Raw genomic sequence first — 19,676 nt, forward strand, 5'->3', positions numbered from 1 at the left:
AGAGGCACGGAAGTAAGAGATATCAGTAACATAAGGAACATGAGATAGTTTATGTGTCACAGTGGATGGGCCTATCCACTTTGTATATTCAACACTGGCCATCAGTGTAACTCCAAGTGGAGAGTCTGGAAAGGCAGACAAAGCCAACTGAGGAATTCATAGGCTAAAATCCTCCTCCTACCCTTTCCTATGTTCTCGCACTACAAGGATGAGGCCTGTAACTTTTAGCTGTAGAAAACAAACAGGGCTGGTTTCAGTTACCAGCTAAGAACTTTGAAATGTAATGCAAGAAATACGTAGGAAGAGATAAAATTACGTACCATGCATGTATTCTCCTGGCAACACTTGGGATTTACTTCCAGGTTTTTTGGGCTTACAGAAAAGACAAGGCAAAACCTACATGATGAAATTCCCACGCAGAAAGCTTGCCTCGATCTGTCTGTGCCTATACTAGGAAGATTTCTCTTGCCTCTAGAGCATCACAGGCATATTTGCTTTTCAATGTATTAGCCAATTTTTTTTCAACAGTATAAAAACCATCACCTGAGAACAGACCCAAAGTTCAGCAGAATCCACAGCTCCCACTCTTGCATTTAAGCATCCTTGTAATATCAGCCATATAATTCAACTCCTAGAAAATGTCGCGCTTTTAAAAAATCCAAATCCTGTTTCTGGAGGAAGACTCAGAGTTGTTTTTTCCTCAAATCCAGTAAGGAAACACCCTACCATACTAACACAGGTAGCAGTACCAGCGGGGGCTGAATCCAGTCTCAGTGGAGACTCCCTGTACCAGAAAAGCTAATGACAATTATTTGATTATTCTGTAATGTTGTCAAGGGAAGTTGACAGAATATCTCTAACAGAGAAACCATATTTCTCTTTTAATATGAGCTACAACGCTGTTCTGCAATAAGGTAAAAAGGTCAGAAACAAAAAGTACTTCATCTTCCCATTTTACACCAAAGTCAAATCCATCTGAAATCGGTGGAGGCTTTGCCAATATTTTCCAAAGCAGTAAGTAAACAGAATCCTACGCCTGCTAAAAATATGCGAGAATATTTACCATGAACACCTATCAAGGAGCATCCTTGTTGTTAACAAAGATGTACTGCCCAAGAAAGACGGGGACAATTCAGTCACCTACCCCTAAAGTAAAGCTTTTTCAAGCACAGCAATTGAGCTCAAGGCTTTCTGCCTCTGTCCTAGGACTCCAGAAACACTTTCAAGATCCAAGTATTTAATGGGAATAAATGCTTTGAATATGCACAGAACTTCCCAGATTTCATGTTACTCTGGATCTATAGACACCAGAAATTGGAATGAAAAAGCCAAAAACATGAATCTGAAAGAGGGGGGCTCCTTTGTACTAAAGCAGGAATAAATAATCAACCCATTCAGTCCAAGTTAAAAAAACCTTGTTAACATTCATCCTGCTTGTGTGCCCCCCCGAGTCTGTTCTTCCCAAGCCCACAGAAAGCCCCCCCAGCCATCAAATAAACTGAGCATGTTCTTGGTCATGTACTGTGAGCACAGCCACAAACACAAACTCTCCCTGCCTCAGCCCCAATTACAAACACATTTGGGCAATAAGCCTGGATTTAAATGGATGATTGATGCCACTCCCCGCACAGAGACTCAGGTAAGTTACTTCAGGTTAGTAATGCCAGTGTTAATGCAGCCTTTGCACTGCCTCCGCATATTTGAGCGATGCTACTGCAATGGGACGTTTTTCTCCTCCGTTTGTTAGGGATGCAGCGCATGGAGGGTGTTACTATGACCTTGATGACTGCGCTAATTGTGCAAACGCACCACCTGGATCTTAAAGTTGCGCAAAGAGCAGCACCTAAGTCACAGCCTGAACACGAAATTAGCCGAACTTATCCCAGCATCTCGATTTCTTGGAAATGTTGCCGGATTCAGGCCAACAGTCTATAGCACTGCAAACTTCTATATGCCAAGCTAATTCCCAGATATCCCCTTCACTCAGTGCAAGGGACCAAAACAACCATCTGTTACGGAGTTTTCAAACAATAAGCTTTAATTGCCTTATTAGAAAAATAAGCACTGAAATATATAAATGTGATTACATTAAAGTAATTCTGTAGTCTAGCATACTAGAAACCAAAGCCCGGTCATATTTTTAATGATACAGAGTAGCAAGATTTAGGGTTTAGAAATTTTCCATAGAGAATACCGAAGTATGCAGGTTCTTGCAGGAAACCACAGTAAAGACGAGACAAATCTCCACATTGCAATAAAAACTAAGTAGATCAATTTATTCTGTATACTATACAATGTGTAAGTTTGTAAAGAACAATTGACATTTTTATCACCTTAACATCTTGACTGGGTGTAAGTATGTCCAACAAAATGTACTCCTGTGGCCTTTACACAAACACTGTCCTACTACATCAAGAACAATGAGAGGGAAGCCTTTGGTGCTACAGATTTGGGGACATATCTGTGAAGTTGTAATTAATCCACTTACCTATCTGGAATAAAACATTGGTGCTATCCGCTATTATAAGCCTACATGAGTACTACTCTAATAACTAAACACTATCTTTAAAGGCAAGATATGAAAGGGACTGCCAGTCTACAGTGTGGACAGGTTTTCTTTGAAAAAGGTAATTATCAAATGGTAAAACTCATATAATACATTATGTACATAAGTTTGGATAGCTGAGTTATCTTGCTGGAGTAAGCTGAAAGTAAGCATCGATTTGCAGTCATGTTTGATTTCCTGTTAAGTGATTATTGGACTTAACTTTTATTCAGTGTATAGAATCAAAATAGCTGTGCCTGCTGCTGAGGTCTGTCAGATGTGAAGGCTCATAATCAGTCATTGACCTAGTTAGTATTACAGTACTTCAAATATACACATGGATAATATATTCATAGCTGAATTTGTAGCAATCTTAAGAACTGCAAGTCACCAAGCGAACACTGGAAGAGCTCGTGTTGTCCAACCAGCAGGACAAGCTGAATTGTAGCTGAGTGGAATGTTTAAATTTAAATGGCTATTTTTTTTTAAGCCTTCCCAAACACCAAGAAAGCTCAACCTTACGCGAGCTACAGGGCAGTGGCACCAGACAGTACACAGCAAGTCACCGTAAATTGTTCAAAATTTGTTTCAGGCCCAGTCCTATCAAGTTTCAATTTCATTTATACATAGAAAAATAAAGAGGGATTTTCACGTTAGGACAAACATCTATAAAAAGCAGTTTGCTTCAATATCTCCAGTTTCCTTGCTATTCTCCTAGCCTAATTTCTTACTTGAAGTAGGTCCATTTCTTCAACCTGTTCTGCAAAAAATCACAAATTCTTTGTAACACTAGTGGAGGCTAAGGAATAAGGACAGGCTTGACAAAGCCCGTTTCATTACTAGAAAACGGCTATACAGACTTGAAAAAAAAAAATCAGATTAGCAATTTCAAAATTCTATGGAATGACTCCTCTGAGCCAAAGACATTATATAGACACCAATATACTTTGCTCATGTTCGATCAAAACAGAAACAAATTAAGATTATTCATTTTCTCTTTATCGTTTTCTTATGTTTGCCTTTAGAAGAGAGCATTGCAGAAAATACGGGCCAGTGTTCTTTTTGACTAGCAGTCCTTTATCCTGCAAGAACTTTCTGAATATGTCAACATAAAGCACATCCTTCTAAAAACCTGCATCTGTTCAGTGTTTTCTCTTAAAATACCCACATTGGTGCTTTGTTTTTAACAGGTTGCTTCAGAACTGTTTCTTTAAAGAAAAAAGTATTCAGTAAACTGATCTTTTAGAAGAGTTTCTTATAGTCCCCAAGAACATCAAGGCTGTGATTACCTATATGAAAATCAATTACAATATGGATCATATTGCACTTTTAATATTCTGATTTCATTGAACAAACAAGCTTTTAAATGCATCAAGTTACCTGTTGTGGGAAAATAATAGAAGACTGGCGAGGAGGACTGTAAACGCACTCAGGTGTCTTGCAGCTGAGGTGTCGAAAAACACAATATATCATACTTAATCCTTGTTTAGTCTTGTGTGTTTGACAAGTAGAACGTCTGTGTGTAGGTAACATAGGCCTGTGATAGACTGAGGCACCCTATCAAACACACTGGAGATTCCTGCCCTGCTGTGGGAAAGATCAAAGCACAGTGGTAAACTCTGCCTGCATGAATCCCTGATATACAGGCAAAACCAGCAGGTTCGGTGATCCTCTAGCATGGACCGAGCTCCGCAGTGCCGGCGCTCCCGCTTGTGTACCTCTGCTGCTTTGGGGATCCCCTGTTGGCGAGGTCATGAAAATAAATCTACTCTTTGCACTTCATCCGTGGTTTTGTGGTTGTTCCTGTGTCCTGCCTGTGCCGGCTCACACACCTGTCTAATATAAACTATGTATTTTGGCAATCTGGTACTTACGACCTGCATCATAAAGATGAATGGAAGTTCATTCCTATTTTCTGACATGAAAAGTTACCTGTTTCTCAACAGGTCATTATATAAATACCACTTCCAGTTCTTTAGATTCCCCAAAGCCCATGAGGGGCTACTGTATAACAAAGCGCAAAGCAGTTAGTTTACTACCACTTCAGGAGTCCAAGAAAAAAAAAAATTATACCCTTACGCTTCCAGAAGTCTAAAATAGCCCAAAGACAATTGCATATCAAACCTTAGCAAGCCTAATCTGGAGTTTGCCAAACGGGAAACTAGAACAGCACATTTAGCCATCTCCCAATGTCATCAGACAGAGCATTTCAGCTTTAAAAGCTTAAAGAGCTGCTGAACAGAAAGGGCACTTGCCTCCAAATATAGGTAAAAATTCCAGATTTATATTTGAATCCTGGACATTGTTGCGAAACAAATATGCAACCGCAAAAGCCTAAGGCTGGGTCAAGTGTAAATGTAAGTGTTTTACAAATTTCAGGTATTCAATTTTTACTTTCAGTAGCAAGATTCTGGGCTCTTAGTTTCAGGACAAGACTTTGAAAGATACAGAATCACTTGTGCTTTGATTGGCACATTATCTGCTTTTTAAAATGTAAAACTAATAGACGTTTGCAAAAGGTTGTGCAAAACTATTGTATTTACAGAAATGGCACAAGAGTGAATTCAACAGTCTATGCACATGCACACTTCATTCACATCTTCAACAAAAGTGTGTCCTAAGCTACGGAACTGAAAAGAATACCAGCTTCAACAGGCAGTTGTCAATAAGCACTAGATTCACAAGAGTTACACCAGAATGGGCAAATATTGCCCAAGTAAAAACTCTATTGTTAAAGCTGAAACAGGTTTAAGGCCGTTCAAGTTCAAAAGCAGAAACAAAATTCAATCAGAGCCCTGTCTTTGTTTTTATACATGCTTTACCATCTAGCAACTTGTGGTCTAAACCTCTATTTTAGACAACAAACCCAAACACAGAAGAAAAACCCAACACAACTGGAGGTTATATTAAATACAAATATGCTGTAATTAAGATGAAATAACAAAAGCAGAAACATTAGAAGTTGTAAAACTTGCGATGTCACTTGCTGGAACCAGTCCTACACTAGGAAATGGGCAATATGTACATTTTCAAGTAGATTACATTGCTCTAACCAAACTTGTCCTTTTTAATCAGTGCATTGTTCTCAACTAGTCCAAATACTACACATTTTACTCTTAACAGTACTCCCTTACAATAGCAGCACATGCTATCGCTACCTGCAAAGCTGTCAGTCTCATGACTTAGTGTAAGAAAGAAAAAGGGGGATGTGAGGGTGAGAAATAACTATTAAGGAGAAATAACAGGAATGAGAATAATCATGCAGTTCAGCTGTTCTTGTCAGCCAGCCAGCTTGCTAGCAACAAGAGATGGTTTCCGCTGTGGAAGATCCTGTGGAGTAGGAATATGGTCACCAGTGACTTCTGTCTTGTCAGGAGCTGCAGTAGGCAGTTGCTTATTCTTCATCTTTGCTTTAGCCATGTTGTAATCACCGGAATCAAAGTATTTTTGCTACAAGACAAAACACATATATATTTAAAAGCCTGAAAGCTTATCAGATGCATGCACTGAATTACATGGTTAAATAGATTCTCTAAAAAATTTTAAAAACAGTTATAAAATCTTCCCGATTTGGCAAGGTAGCTCTATGTCAATTAAAAAAAATAAATAAAATCTTAGCAAGACTATTAAGCACGCATAGCTAAACTCATAGCATTAGGTAAGTATACAGTTAAGGTTCTACACCGACCATTAAACTCACGCCATACATAAACATCATTTGTACCCTGGTTTTCCCAAGAGCTTTAGCCTCCCACAAGTGAAACCTTGGGGTTTGTAAATTTTTTTGCAGTGAACAAGTCCTGCAACACAGAATAACTAAACAATGCATGAACTTAAAGCTGGAGAACAGAGCCTGCTCTATCATACCAGAAGATCAAAGTAGCATGAAACTGCATGCTAACAAGAAAACCTCTTATCTGCATACATTAAAACAGTGAAACTATAATCCCTAAAGTTCCCAAACCAATTATTTAACAAAGTCAAATCTACTGTGCAGTCTTTCTAAAAAGCACTATGTGAAGGAAATTCTTATCCCACACTCCAGGTTTCTTCTGAAAACAGAAATAAGTATATTAAGTTTGAATTTCTGTAACAGTGTTCCTTCATATTTCAGCATATTTTTATTAGCATTACCTTTAACAGCCCTTTTTGTTGTCAGATTTCTCAAAATATTGTTATCTATGGATGTTAAAGCCAAATGACTGTTATGAATTATCTGCATCATGGTAGGATGAGGCATGGAATTTCATTCAAGGTCTGCATGAAGTTTTCAACTTCATGCAGTCATGGTCACATTTTGCAGGAAAGTTGTATTTTGTTTACATCGTACTATGGGGTCTACCATTAAGGTACTTGTAACCCATGATTTTGAACAGATTGTCATGAGGCCAAAAAAAATCAGATTCAGGACAAAGATTTACAATAGCAACTGCTGCTTACTGTCACAGTCATTTCTGAAGAGAACACCCCCTAGTTAGTTTTATACACTCTTACTCCTCAGTCAGTTGAACAACAGCCATCACTACCTGCTATGTTTAAGTGCTTCCAGGCAGCATATTACTACCATACTCTTTATTCTGCATTAGTACTAAGGGTGTGTGTGTTTATGCAAGGCCTCCTGAAGGCAGCTTTTTATGTTCCCTGTCAGAGCCTTAAAGTTACAAATCTGTTTTTGCCACGCAGTCAGTAGTACATCTAAAACCACACACTTTTTATTCATAAACCTTCCCAATTCAATCATTTTGACAGTGTAATCTCTACTTACACCACAATGTTCTAGCACTACATCTACAGACTAGACCTCAAGTTATGAAATAATCTGATTTGGAAAAAGGCTTTCATATTTTGCCCTTCGAGACTGAAGCAACCAAAAGCAACTTTTAAACAGCACTTAGGTAATAACAGAATAGCTCAGTCTTTTAACTGCTGTTAATGGATAGCTGTTTCTGTCCATGTAAGAGCTCCAAATAGAATGCCTCCACAGCAGCACAGTGTAGCATGGTTCTCATCTACTTGTATTCTGGAGAAAGCGTGCTAATAATGGTGTGTGCACCCAACGCAGAACATTTCTGGAGAGTAAATATCAATGGGCAGAGCGTGTACTAGTTGCCAAATCGAAGAAAATCAGGGCTACAGCTGACTACACACAGTTAGAAGAATATCTGAGAAAACCTACCATCTTTCATGCATTAGAATACCAGTCCATTTCTTCCTCTAACTTATTCCTGTATTTTCCTCTGATTTACTCTAGCTTCTCATACATGGCCTGTATTTGATCATCCCTTTCAAACTGACTACGTCTGTCCAGGTGTCTTCGTGTCACAAACACTATCTGAAAGCATACTCTCTTATCTGAAGAGTGATATTTTAAACTTCGGCAATCCAGGCAGCCCAAAGCACACCAGGCATCTATATTAAGTAAAGATGCTTCCTCATTTAAGACACTGAGCACACTTAAAAAAAAACAAACCAAAAAAACCCGAATATTATTACCACCACATCAGGAGTGGAGAACTGAAGAAGGTACACTACGAATTGCAATCCACAACTTTATGTCATCTTTCATCAATGTAGCAAAATCCCAAACAGTCAATTAAGATGCCCACTGGTCTACCTCTGCTCAAACTTGAAAATATAGGCTGCAAACAACCTTTGCATTAAATAGTGCTATAATCAAGATGAAGAAATTGTACAGATTGTTATTGCTGGTGGTGAGCTTTCCTCACATTTGCACTGAGTGCAAGCAGTCATAATTCCTTTATGGCCATCAATCTTTAGGGAGTGGATGCTGGTCTGTTTTCCCGACTTATCACAACACATACTTACCTTCTGTGTCTACACGTACACTGAACCCACTGAAGTGTCCTTTCGGCTGCCTTTGACCACATAACAACATAACTCACAAAAGGAATCACTTAATCTCCCACCTGCCCATGCCCAGCAGCCATTAACTATGCTGCATATGCTCCAACTTATGAAAAAGAAGCTTATCCAAAAAAAGCTGCCAACAGTAACAATTCCCAGGAGATGTTACCAGATAGCACAGAATCAGCACTGAACTCCAACAGCTGGTTTGCGAAGGATTTATACTTGGAATCATTGCATGCAATCAAAGGGCCTAGACAATAGTTAAAAAAAAAAAAAACAAAACCAAACCAAAACCCAAACAGTGTGACAGCAATGAAAGCACCATCAGAAGTAGTGACATGCTAGGATTATTCCAAGAACAGAGTTCCAGCGTGCCTGAAAGGCATTATATAATCAATTCATGAATAATTAAACTTAAAAAATAAACGAATAACTAAGAAAATAAGAGACACTTAAATGTGGAACAATACTGAAATACTAACTCACTCTTCTTACTTCTATCATTAGTTTTGGTTAGGGCATATATTCAGAATTACACCGCCATTCTCAAGCTGCTGTCAGACAGTACCTGGTGAAAGCTTAGTGTCTGCTCCGTTACATGTTCTGAAAACATGGATAATGAGAGTGGACATATGTTTTGGGGACATAAGAATGGGCAAGATAAGATCAGTAAAAAACAGGGATGAGGTTCTGACCCTTCCTGTTTACTATAATGTTTTTTATGAAGTCTATTACAGCAGCACTGAGCCAGATTCTAAGTTTAATTTTTTTCTAAAAAGTGCAGTTGAGCCACTGATGCTGTAAACAGCTATCCTGCCAATTTGGCATTGGTTTTGTGGAAACAAATTTTCCATCCTTGTGCTCTCACAGACAAAGTTTAAATTTCTTAGCACTCTCTTACTAATGCAAAGGCCTATGGAGTGGGGAAAAAAAAAAAGTCACAGCTACAGGAATTTTGGAATTTCTTGTCCACACCCTGTGGACAATAAAGAACTCACTCCTTTTTGAAGCCTCTTCCTCAAGAAGTCTGAGCCTCCTGGCTTCTGGCCCAGATGAGGATATCTTGCTTTCAATTTTGCTTCTTCAACTTTTTCTGGGCTGATCACCTTATCCTCCATTTCCTGAAAGACAATTAGCAACACTGTAAATGAAACCTACAATAATGAACTATTTATGCAGAATACCTTTGCAGGTGATTTACCAACAGGCCCACTGCTGTTACCAAGTGAACATACCAATTATATGAATAGACATTTTCATACATTCTCTCTCGAATGCCGACAGCAACTGTAGGAGTTCAGCCTCCCATCTTAGATACCTTTCCTGGAGACATGTTTGAATCTAATCAATGCATTTCTCTTTCACATAAGAGTAGTCTATACTAAAATTAAATTATTCAATTTTGGAAAAAAAATCCCCCAACAAACCCCATTTTTTTGTCAGAACAAGGGTTTCACTAAGAACGAACAAATGTTGAAAGCTGGGCAAGCACCACAGGACCTATTTTCAACTGCCCCTGTTTGATCATGCATTGCCACAATCTACGGCTGCTCTAACTGTAATGTGTTGATATCCACTGTGAAAAAATGCTAAAGTAGCTCAGTTTTAAAAACACACCTGCTATCATATTAATAGAAACAATACTGTATTTCTCTATACATAATTATCCTAAAATTATGAAGATGAAGACAGTTGGATAGTGCATTTGTGTAAAATAAAATGCATATTTTATGAGTATATTGTAAAGTATGGGTGCTCAAAGTAATCATTTGAAGATACTCATTTGGCAAAAACCGCAATTTGTACATCCAGTCTTTCAACACTGACCTCTACTTTACACTCATCTATTCCGGTCCATGTAGCAATTTGATGTATGAAGTACAATTTCTTCTATTAGATCATTTCTAAAATATCTTGCATTCAAAATTCTTGTTTTGCTACTTTCCAGTATTTGGCCAAGGGCATTTTTATTTTTTTTGCATGCAAACCATTGCTAGTTCAGGGAAAATATATATTGATTTGCTGTGACTGCTGTCATTCTTGAATTATTATTACCATCTGAAGTCACAGAAAGACTTCTAGGCAGAAAAGAATTGCCATTGAAATCAGGAGGGCCTCACACTCATCTGTGACTAAGATTTCATATCCACTTAGAGCTGCTTAGGCAGCCCCTTCACGCTCTTTTCCATCCATGTCATCATCCTTTGCACTGCATCAGTCAGCATGACTGCATGCACTCCACATGTATGGGTTGCAGAAATTAATTCAACAGAAAAATAACCATTTTATTTCCCCCCCCTCTGCTTGTTGGGCTGTGTTTCATTTGGATCCCTTTCCCCAGTCTGGCTCACCAAGCAGCTGCACAAACAGGTATGTCAGCACAGCAGCAGGGAGCACAGAGGAACACAAGCAGCTGGGAGCTACTTAAGCCAGAACTGCCAAAGAACTAGAGCCACCACGCTGGCCTACCCCAGTGCTTTCCTATACCTCTTATAAAAGCTCAAAGTTCTATAACATTCAACATCTTTCTGGTAAGAAACCTCATAAGCAAAGGTTATAACAACAGATTTAAAAAATAACGTTGTCTAGTTGCTCCATTAGGCCAAGATAACTCAACTACAGCTTTGCACAACAGAGTGGGAATCTGAATTAACAGTTCTACCAAGGAAAGGTAGAGAAACTTCTATGAGGACAGGAACCAATGCTTTTTATTAGATGAAAACACAGCTAGGCAACAATACAAATAAATATATAAAGGGCAAAGTCTCCCTGACACTACTGAACATAGAACTATACAACTTGTCACTATATAATATCATACCAGCCAAGACCACAGTTTTCATGCGTTATAAAGATCATTCTTCAGCTGCTGTTCTTCCTATTGTGCTTTATTATCATGCCGACACTGACTGGATTTTCTCAAAAGCAATTCTTTCAGCTAAACACTTTCAACATCTAATGCTGAATCACTGGGTACTCACTGTTGAGCCAACAGACAAAGCATTTGAGGAGGCATGTTTTGCCAATACTAACCGAAAGGAGACAATTTTTTAAGAACAGAGGGCCAACAACAAATAGCTTACATAAATATGTATTCATGGTACATCAAAGGAGACATTTATGCAAACTCACAGGGCTGACAAATCGTCGCACAGCAGGCAATCAAAACACAAAGTACTGTGTTATGCATCAATGCAGCTGAAAAGGATACAGACTACGGTCACTTACTCTTGATGACCAAGAGCAACTAAGACAAAAAACTACGTAAGACAAATTAAAGAATTCCAATACAAACAAAATCAGCTGACAGCAGGTTCAAAAAAATACAGAAGACATCAGTTCTTCACAAAAAATACAGTTAAGCTGCAGAACTCCTTGACAAAGGATACAGGGGTTGCCGAAAATTTAGATGGATTCAGAAAGCAACTCGACGTGTTCATTCGCAGCTCAGAAGGCTTTTAATCCACAGATTGCTGAGACCTAGGATAGTTTTCTGAGGAAGATCACTGCATGCATGTCCTGACCTTATGTTCTTCTGTAGACTAGATGGTATTGAGCAGTCTTGGAGATGTGCTGCTGAGCCACAAAGGCTTTAATCCAAATCAGCAAGGCAATTCATACATTTACAACATTCTCCCTTTAGTTACAGAAGCAACAACCAAGTGACTAACAAATGACTGGGGGGGGGAGCGGAAATCATGATATACCACGCTCTTCTTCCTAGTGACAACCACACAAAAGTTGTAATTTTAGTTCTCTACAGCAATTTGACACAGCTAATGAAGTCTGCTTACTTCATTGACAGGATCTACCAGGAAGGCAGTAGTTACCTAACTCACTTAAAGATAGCTTTTGCTTTTAATCTTTACAGAGCAGTGCAAAGTTCCCTATCTGTTGGATAACTGAACTGCATGGCTAAAAAAAGAGCTGTCAGTCTTTTTGAACTCTGGTATGAAGAGCTCATCCTCTTTAGCAAAAGATATCAGACAAATGTAAAGCAGAAAATAGGAAAAACATGTGAACAGCACAACTCTACAGCAAACTGATGTGGCAAGACCCAGTCCAGAAACAAAATGCACCACCTCTTCAGCTTCCTGAAAAATATAGGCTTTTAAGGCAAAAAGAGAGTCAGTCAACCAAGCATATGTTCTCCAATGTCTAAAGTTCCTTTGTTGCTGGACTTCCCCCGCCACTATCCTGAGTTTTCACACGGAGAACAGGAAACGCTGGTCTTTGGCAAGTTTTCAATTTATATCACTCTTGTTTAACACCTTTCTCGCCTAAAACATGCACAGAAGTTTAGAAAAGAGGTCTGATCATGAAAACACTGCCTTAAAGTTCATTTAGGGCCTTCATCTTTTTTAAGCATACATACGAATAAGTACGGCAAAATAGGTTGTTTATGTAAGTATTTCAGAGCTAAGCATTAACTGAGTCAACGTTCACTTTTGCCCACCCAAAGAGTTTTAGTGAAGCTTAATACTACAATGCCATAATAGCACAGATACCACAGTATTCTAACAGGATATATACTCATAGAAAACAAAGTTTTATTTTATTGGTGTTATTTTCTTGAACACCTCATCAGACTAAAACTAAATTAGCAGATCAGTAAGGGACTCCTGTCTCGCCGATAAAGGGTAATTTTTCGAAACAGCGCATAAGCACAGCATTTCAAGACTTCAGTCTGAAACTCAGTTAGCAAAAATCAGGCCCAGTCACCTGACTTCATCAGAACACACTAGAAGGCATCACAATGAACTTGCTACCACATGTTTTACTATGCTCTTATTACAGAGCTATTCTAGGAGTGCTGCACAGGCCAGGGATTTATTTTTACAGGCTTTGAACAGGAACAGTAGCCCTTCAGTAGTGTACCTAACATGAACGTAAAGTTGAGCTGCAGAACACACGCATTTAAGAGCGGATTACAGACCTGCAATAGAAGCTGGTTCTGATTACTGCACCTATTGAGAAGGTACCATTCCATATGAACCCCCAAAGCTCGCCTACTTGTATGACTAACTCATATTACAAATTGTAAATTATTAAACAAAAACTTGACAGCTGAGGTAGATTAAGCTTTTTTTTTTTTAAGCGTCCTTCAAAGCAGTACTTGTGTTTCATAACTGCTCCCTATCAGAAATAGCTGTGGAGATCGCAACTGACTCCATGTAGCAATGACAAGACTAAAAACCAAACGGCTTCTTAAAGTCACAGCCAGCAGAGGGAAACTGCTAACAGCATACAGACATCTAGGAAGCCAAATCCCACTTAAGAGACTATAAAATTCTTAGTTACTGAGATGACATAACACTGCCGTCACAAGATAACCCAGACACTTATTCTTTCTAAAAGCCTTAGCAAGAACAGGCCACAGCCATTGTGTTTTGGTTATTTCCCCTCCTAAATACCTTATATTAAAAGCTGAAAGTTTTCTATAAGTGAAACAAAAGTTCAGCCACAGGATTATCGCCGGTTTTCAGCGGCTGAGCCTGCGAGCTGGTTTTCTTCCCTGCCCCCCCCCCGCCCCCGAGGCCCTGGCAGGCCGAGCACCCGGCCGGGGCCGGCCTCGGGAGCGAGGACGCGCCATCAGCCCGTCCAGATCCCAGCAACGCCAGCGATTTACCGGCGAAGAGGAATTCCCCGAGCGCAGAAGCCAACATGGTGGGGCCGCTCCTCCGCCTCCAGCCTCCGCCAGCCGCGGCCGGCAGGGCTCGCGCCCCCCCGCCCCGGCCTGCAGCGCGGCGCCGGGCCCCGTCCTCCCCGCCGAGGGCCGCGGCTCTGAGGGAGCGCGGCAAGGAGGGCGGCAGGGCCCGGGAAACGCCGCCTGAAGGGCCGCGACGGCCCGGGCTGAGGGAGGGGAGAGGCCCGGCCGCGGCGCACCCGCTCCGCCTCAGAGAGAGGATGGAGGCGGGAGAAGCCCGGCGGGCCTCGGCGGGGCCGCCGGCCACCCACCTTCTGCTCCTCGGCCGAGGCGGGCTCGGGACTCTCGGCAGACATGGCGCCGCGGCAGCAGGACGGCGGGGAGAGGGCGGGAGAGGGAGGCGCGACCGCCGCTCCTCCGCGCAGCGCAGCGCTGCCACCGCCTCCCGCACAAGATGGCGGCCGCTGGCAGGACGGGGCGCCGGCGGGACCAGGCTTCCTCCGCGCTCTGCCTCCCCGGCGGCACCGCCGCGCTCCCGCCGCCGCGCAGCACCCGCTTCCGGCCCCGCCCCACAACGTCACGCCCGCTGCCAGGCATGCCGGGAGGTGTAGTGCGGAGAGAGACCCCCCCGCGGCCTGCGGGTAAAGGGTGAGAAATAGACCTTTGCTGCTCCGCTCGAATTAGTTCTTTCTGGCGACTTTTGCAGATGAAAACACGAGGGGCCGAGTCCTCAGCAGCTTTGCTCGAGGATCCTTTTTGAACCCCGGGCGCCAGCTGGCGGGACCACGGGTCTCACTCTCCACAGAAGCCTCGTGTCAGCGCGGTATCAGGCTCCGTGAAGTATTTTCCTCCCTCCCCATGTACTTCTGTCTGGTAGAACAATAACCTCCCTTGGCCATTCCAAGAACATAAAGGAGGGGTTTAAATAGCTCACCATTAATAAATCTTTAGATGTCCCTAAATAAGGGGGATTGCAGGAACAATAGGGTGTAGATTTTACTTAATACTCGGTTAAATGAACGTACACTCCCACTTTTCCTATACAAAATGTATTTTCCTGGCATCTTACACTTCTTTCCCGTGATTTTGCCCTCCAGCCCCCCCACGGTGGTGTATCGCCGTGTCCTGGTTTGAGCAACACAAAATTCATTTCGGTAAATTTACTTTTCAGTAAGATCTCTTCTAATGCTTGGGAAAATTGCATTTCTAAAAGACTCCAGTGTCTGAATTTGTGAAAATGTTTACTTTATAGCCAGCTCTGGTGTGTGGGTTTCAAGGTTTCAGTGTTTTTGAGCTCGCCAGGTGCAAGGAGGAGGAGAGGGACCAGGCACCTGACCCAGGATGCCAACAGGATTATTTCACACCATGAACATCACATTCAATATAAATCAGAAAGTTTGCTGAGGAGTCTCTCTCACCCTTGATGGCAGCGGTCCAGAGAACTTCTTGCCCCGGTGCCAGACCCCCGAGCCGTTCCCTTCCTCCCGAAGCCACAGCGCTTGCAGTGTCCCGCACTCGCTGTCCGCTGCTGGGAGTGCACAGCTTCCTGCTGATGGAATGGGCTGCGTACGATCTTTGTATATTTTATATTGGCATCAGTATCAATATTGCTTCTGTAGTATTATTAATGCTAATTATTTAGTCTTATTCTTTTAAATCTGTTTATATTCCAACCTTCGTGTTTCCTTGTTTTTTCCCCGATCCCCCTTCCCGGGTGGGGAGGGGTCATCGGGTGATAAAGAATTGTTTAAATGACAGTAAATTGTTGTGGGTTCTTCATAACACACTGGTGTCCAGCATGGCATGCTTCCTGGCTGAGGAGCAGCATATGATCAGACCCTGCAGGCCAGTGTGGTGCAGCAGCTCCAGCACAGCTCAGGAAAGATGGGCAAGGATGGGCTTTGTGCTGTGAAGGTCCAAAAGACAGACTGAGACAGGTCAGAAGAGTCTCTCAGTCAAAACAGAAGCTGTAAAGCCAATGATTTTGCCACTTTTTAGTAAGCTCCCCCAAACCAACAGTTAGAAGCGGGTGTTTTTGAGCAACTGAGAGATTTGTCCAGAGACCAGGATTATGTAGTAGCAGGGACCTGAAGGAACGTGCACACCCCTTGTTCAGACAGGGATACAGCAGGGTAGAAGGCACAGGAAAATCACAGAAGGAACTAGGGAGTATTTGCTTCCTAATGATACAAAAAGCAATGATAATTAGTGGGTGTGCCACATTTGCTTCTAGCAAAATCAGGGAGAAATGGTCTGAAAGTGTAAAAAAATAAAAGTAACACACATAAGAATGACCATAAAAGGGATGAAGTTCATAGATTTTGAAAGGAAGCGGAACAACAAAGCAGTGGCAGCAGACAAGAATGCAAACTTCACAAATTTCTTTCAAATCTCTTAGGGAATTAATGTGAGGAAAACAGTTTTGAGGATTCAGCAGTTCTTTAATGAAATTATTTCTTTAAGGGAACAAGTGTAAACTCTACAGTGCAGAGGAAGGATGAGAAGTAAATTAAGAATGTCAGGAAAAGCTGAAGTTCTTCAATGGCCTCAAATTGAAGCAACAAGAAAGCAGCATATCGAAACTAGGTCATTTTTTAAAGGATGTGCATCAAAAGCAGCTCATGAAGACAAGGGACAAATTATTACTGAAAATTACTGAACAAACTATGTAAAGACCAAAGGATTTAATGTTTCTTTTGTTCATTCTGGCATGATGAAGATAGCTACCGTAACAAACTAGCAACAGAGTATAATCTCAAACTGGAATAAGGAAAGATCAGTTTATAAAATACTTGCCATCGGTTCTTATTTTCCTTATCTGGTAAATATTTTCAGCTTGGATGAAAAATTATCCTTGAGGGTTCTCTAAACTGACTGAAGCAACCTCCTATTAATTAGCGTTCATCTATAGAGGAACCTGTAGGAAATGAAGGGGTTTCCAGGAGGCTCATTAAATAGGAGTAAGTGGAGGACAGAACACAAGCTATATAATTAAGCTGTCTAATCAATAATTACCTCAGAAATCACCTAAAATAAGCACTCAAAATCAACTGAGTAGGCTAGACATAAATTCACAGCTAAGGACAAGGGCTTCACAAAATCATATTTCCTTTAACGAAAGGAAACAGACCATGTGGAGAAGTGGGTGAAGGCGGCTGAAGTTCCAGACACCTTCTGGCATTAATAAGGCCTCTGACACTTCCCCATGCAAATTAGGGAAACTCAATTAGATGAAACTTTAATGTGGAGGATCCAAGTTTTGTTGGAAATGGCTACCAACTGTTTGAATGGCAATGCAATGCTGCGTTTAGTAGGGTTTCACACAGGGCTTCCCAGGGCCAATACTGCTCATCAGTTCCGCTGGTGACCCAGGTAACGTACTATAAACTTTATTACTGTTAGCAGATAACATTGGGTGAGAGAAGCTACAAGACAACTAGAAAATAATTGCAATTCAGATTCAAACAGAAGATCAGATAAAAAATCTTGGGCAGTGGGAGAATGAAGTTCAATAACGACACATGGAGGAAAGCTACCCGACTGGGAACAAGCCGGTAGGACACCTCTGTTATACTGGGTAACAAGATGAATGCAAGTTGACATCTCCTGGTACTGAAAAATCAAGTATTATAATGGGATGTATGAAGAGGACTTTAATCCGTAAAATTTATCAACCAATCCTTCCAGTCTAATTGCCACAGAGAGGCCCTGCTTGGGATGCTGTGTCCAGCTTGAGGCACTTCAAGACATATTCAGACCAAAAGAAGAAAGCAAAGAGCCGGAACAGAACTATGAGAGGTACAGAAAATAAAATCTACAAGGCGAGGCTGACTGAACAGTCTGGGGTTGTCTTAGATACAGAAAACAAGACTGAGAAGGAAGATACAAGAATTGTTTTCTTCGCTTATAGTGAAAAGGCCAAGTAGTATTTGTCTTCAACTGCAGCAAGATTTAGTTGGATGTTATAAATAGCTTTCTCATGATAAGCACAGTTTAACACTGAAACAGGTTACTTGTAGCCTCCAGCACCAGAGGCCCTCATAAACCACCAGGAACATTTGTCAAAAATATTTTTTTATGGTAGAGTCTATTCAGAAGTAAAGAGAAGACGCAAATGACCTCTCAAAAATTCGTCTCATTTCTTAGCCTATGCATAGAGGGTCACATGGAATTCAGTTTGTATTTTACAAACATTCAGCATTTCTCCAGGTGTGTCCCTAATGGAAAGTGTTAACTCAGATCAAGCTGTAAATGGAGAATGTCTTAGTTAAATCAAAGTTGTGCATGGATAATCTAAAGTCACTTTCATTCTGAATCCATACAGGGACTAAGTGTAGTTTGACGATTTAAGTCAATACAAATGTATTTCCTAGACATGACTTGTAGTGACCACATATTCAAAATCCACACTTCTTTGCTGTTCAAAACAAATTAATATATTACTCTGAAGGGAGAAAAGGATGGCTTGAAGAAGTCATTTAAAATTATCAATATACAGACGTACAAACACTGCATACTCTCAGTGCAAAATAAAAGGATAATCTACTACAGGTGAATCGTGACTTTTCATTAAAAGTGTGTCCTTTTCCCATCCCTTTTTTCATCAAGTACGCAAGCAGATGTTCTCCATGACACAAATAGGAACTCTGAGGATATATGCTGTTTGCTTATGACTCAAGAGTAGCTACAAAGAAAGTAGGACACATTCTCATTATGCTAGTCTAGGTCCTAGTTCTGTATACAGTCTGACTGCAATTGTATTTGACTCTGCTGCTATCACAAGAAACCTTTTATCAGTTTTACAAGGCACACAAATGACTATAAACTGCAAACAACCTCATCCTGTACCGTTTTTCCCAAGTCTCTATAAAATAAATGCTAGCTAACCTTGGGAAACCTAGTGTAACAGAGGGGAAAATACTGCTGAAGTGGGGAACAGACTCAATAATATCTGAGCTTTGCCCTTCTGGAGCAACAGTCATTTGAATGTACCAGGTAGTTGATAAGTATCATCTGGAAAGTCTGGTCTCCCTTACTTTCCCTGGCAGGCTTCCTGGAGATTTCACGATACACTGACTTCTCCTCTCATCTAAGGGCAGTGCTGAATATACAAAATGCACATTCATTCCTTCTCCAGAGTCTTCATCAGATAAGTGTGTTATACTCCCAGATATGAAGGTCACCTTTCATATTACTGACACTCTGAAAACCTACAGCGATGTAAAGAAGAACACAAACCAAGGTAAGGCAGTTGAGAAACTCCGAAATCTTCAGCAAACATTGTAAAGCTTCATGTTCATTATTAAGTATATACCTCAAATATAATCAAATGATTCTAACTTTATTTCTCTCAGTTACACAGTTTAACACTTAGCATAAACTGTTTACCTGACTGTGTTTTGTTTTAGGAATACACATACATATTGGAAAATATTTATATGCCCAATGTAGCATTTCTAGTAAAACTTCCTGCGGCCACCTAGTGGCTTAAATGGAATTGACCTATTAAAAATATTTAGGATTACATGAAGATCCTCCTTATCTAAAAATAAAACAAAAAGTACAAGTTTCATAGCTTTTGCATATATTTAAGATATAAATACTAATTTGTTTGCA

The 19,676-nt window shown here is 40.7% G+C and overlaps 1 protein-coding gene across 1 annotated transcript; it reads right to left on the minus strand.

Moving 5' to 3' along the window:
- Positions 1–2,017: 2,017 nt before the first annotated feature.
- On the minus strand, positions 2,018–14,625 carry ARPP19 (cAMP regulated phosphoprotein 19). Its single transcript, XM_074599910.1, has 3 exons — positions 14,372–14,625; positions 9,412–9,534; positions 2,018–5,995 (listed from the first exon to the last, which is right to left on the minus strand). Exons 1-3 carry the CDS (start codon positions 14,414–14,416, stop codon positions 5,825–5,827), a joined length of 339 nt encoding a protein of 112 aa, XP_074456011.1. The 5' UTR covers positions 14,417–14,625; the 3' UTR covers positions 2,018–5,824.
- Positions 14,626–19,676: the final 5,051 nt, after the last annotated feature.

Source organism: Larus michahellis, chromosome 9 (genome assembly GCF_964199755.1).
Source record: "Larus michahellis chromosome 9, bLarMic1.1, whole genome shotgun sequence".
Classification (NCBI taxonomy): Eukaryota; Metazoa; Chordata; class Aves; order Charadriiformes; family Laridae; genus Larus; species Larus michahellis.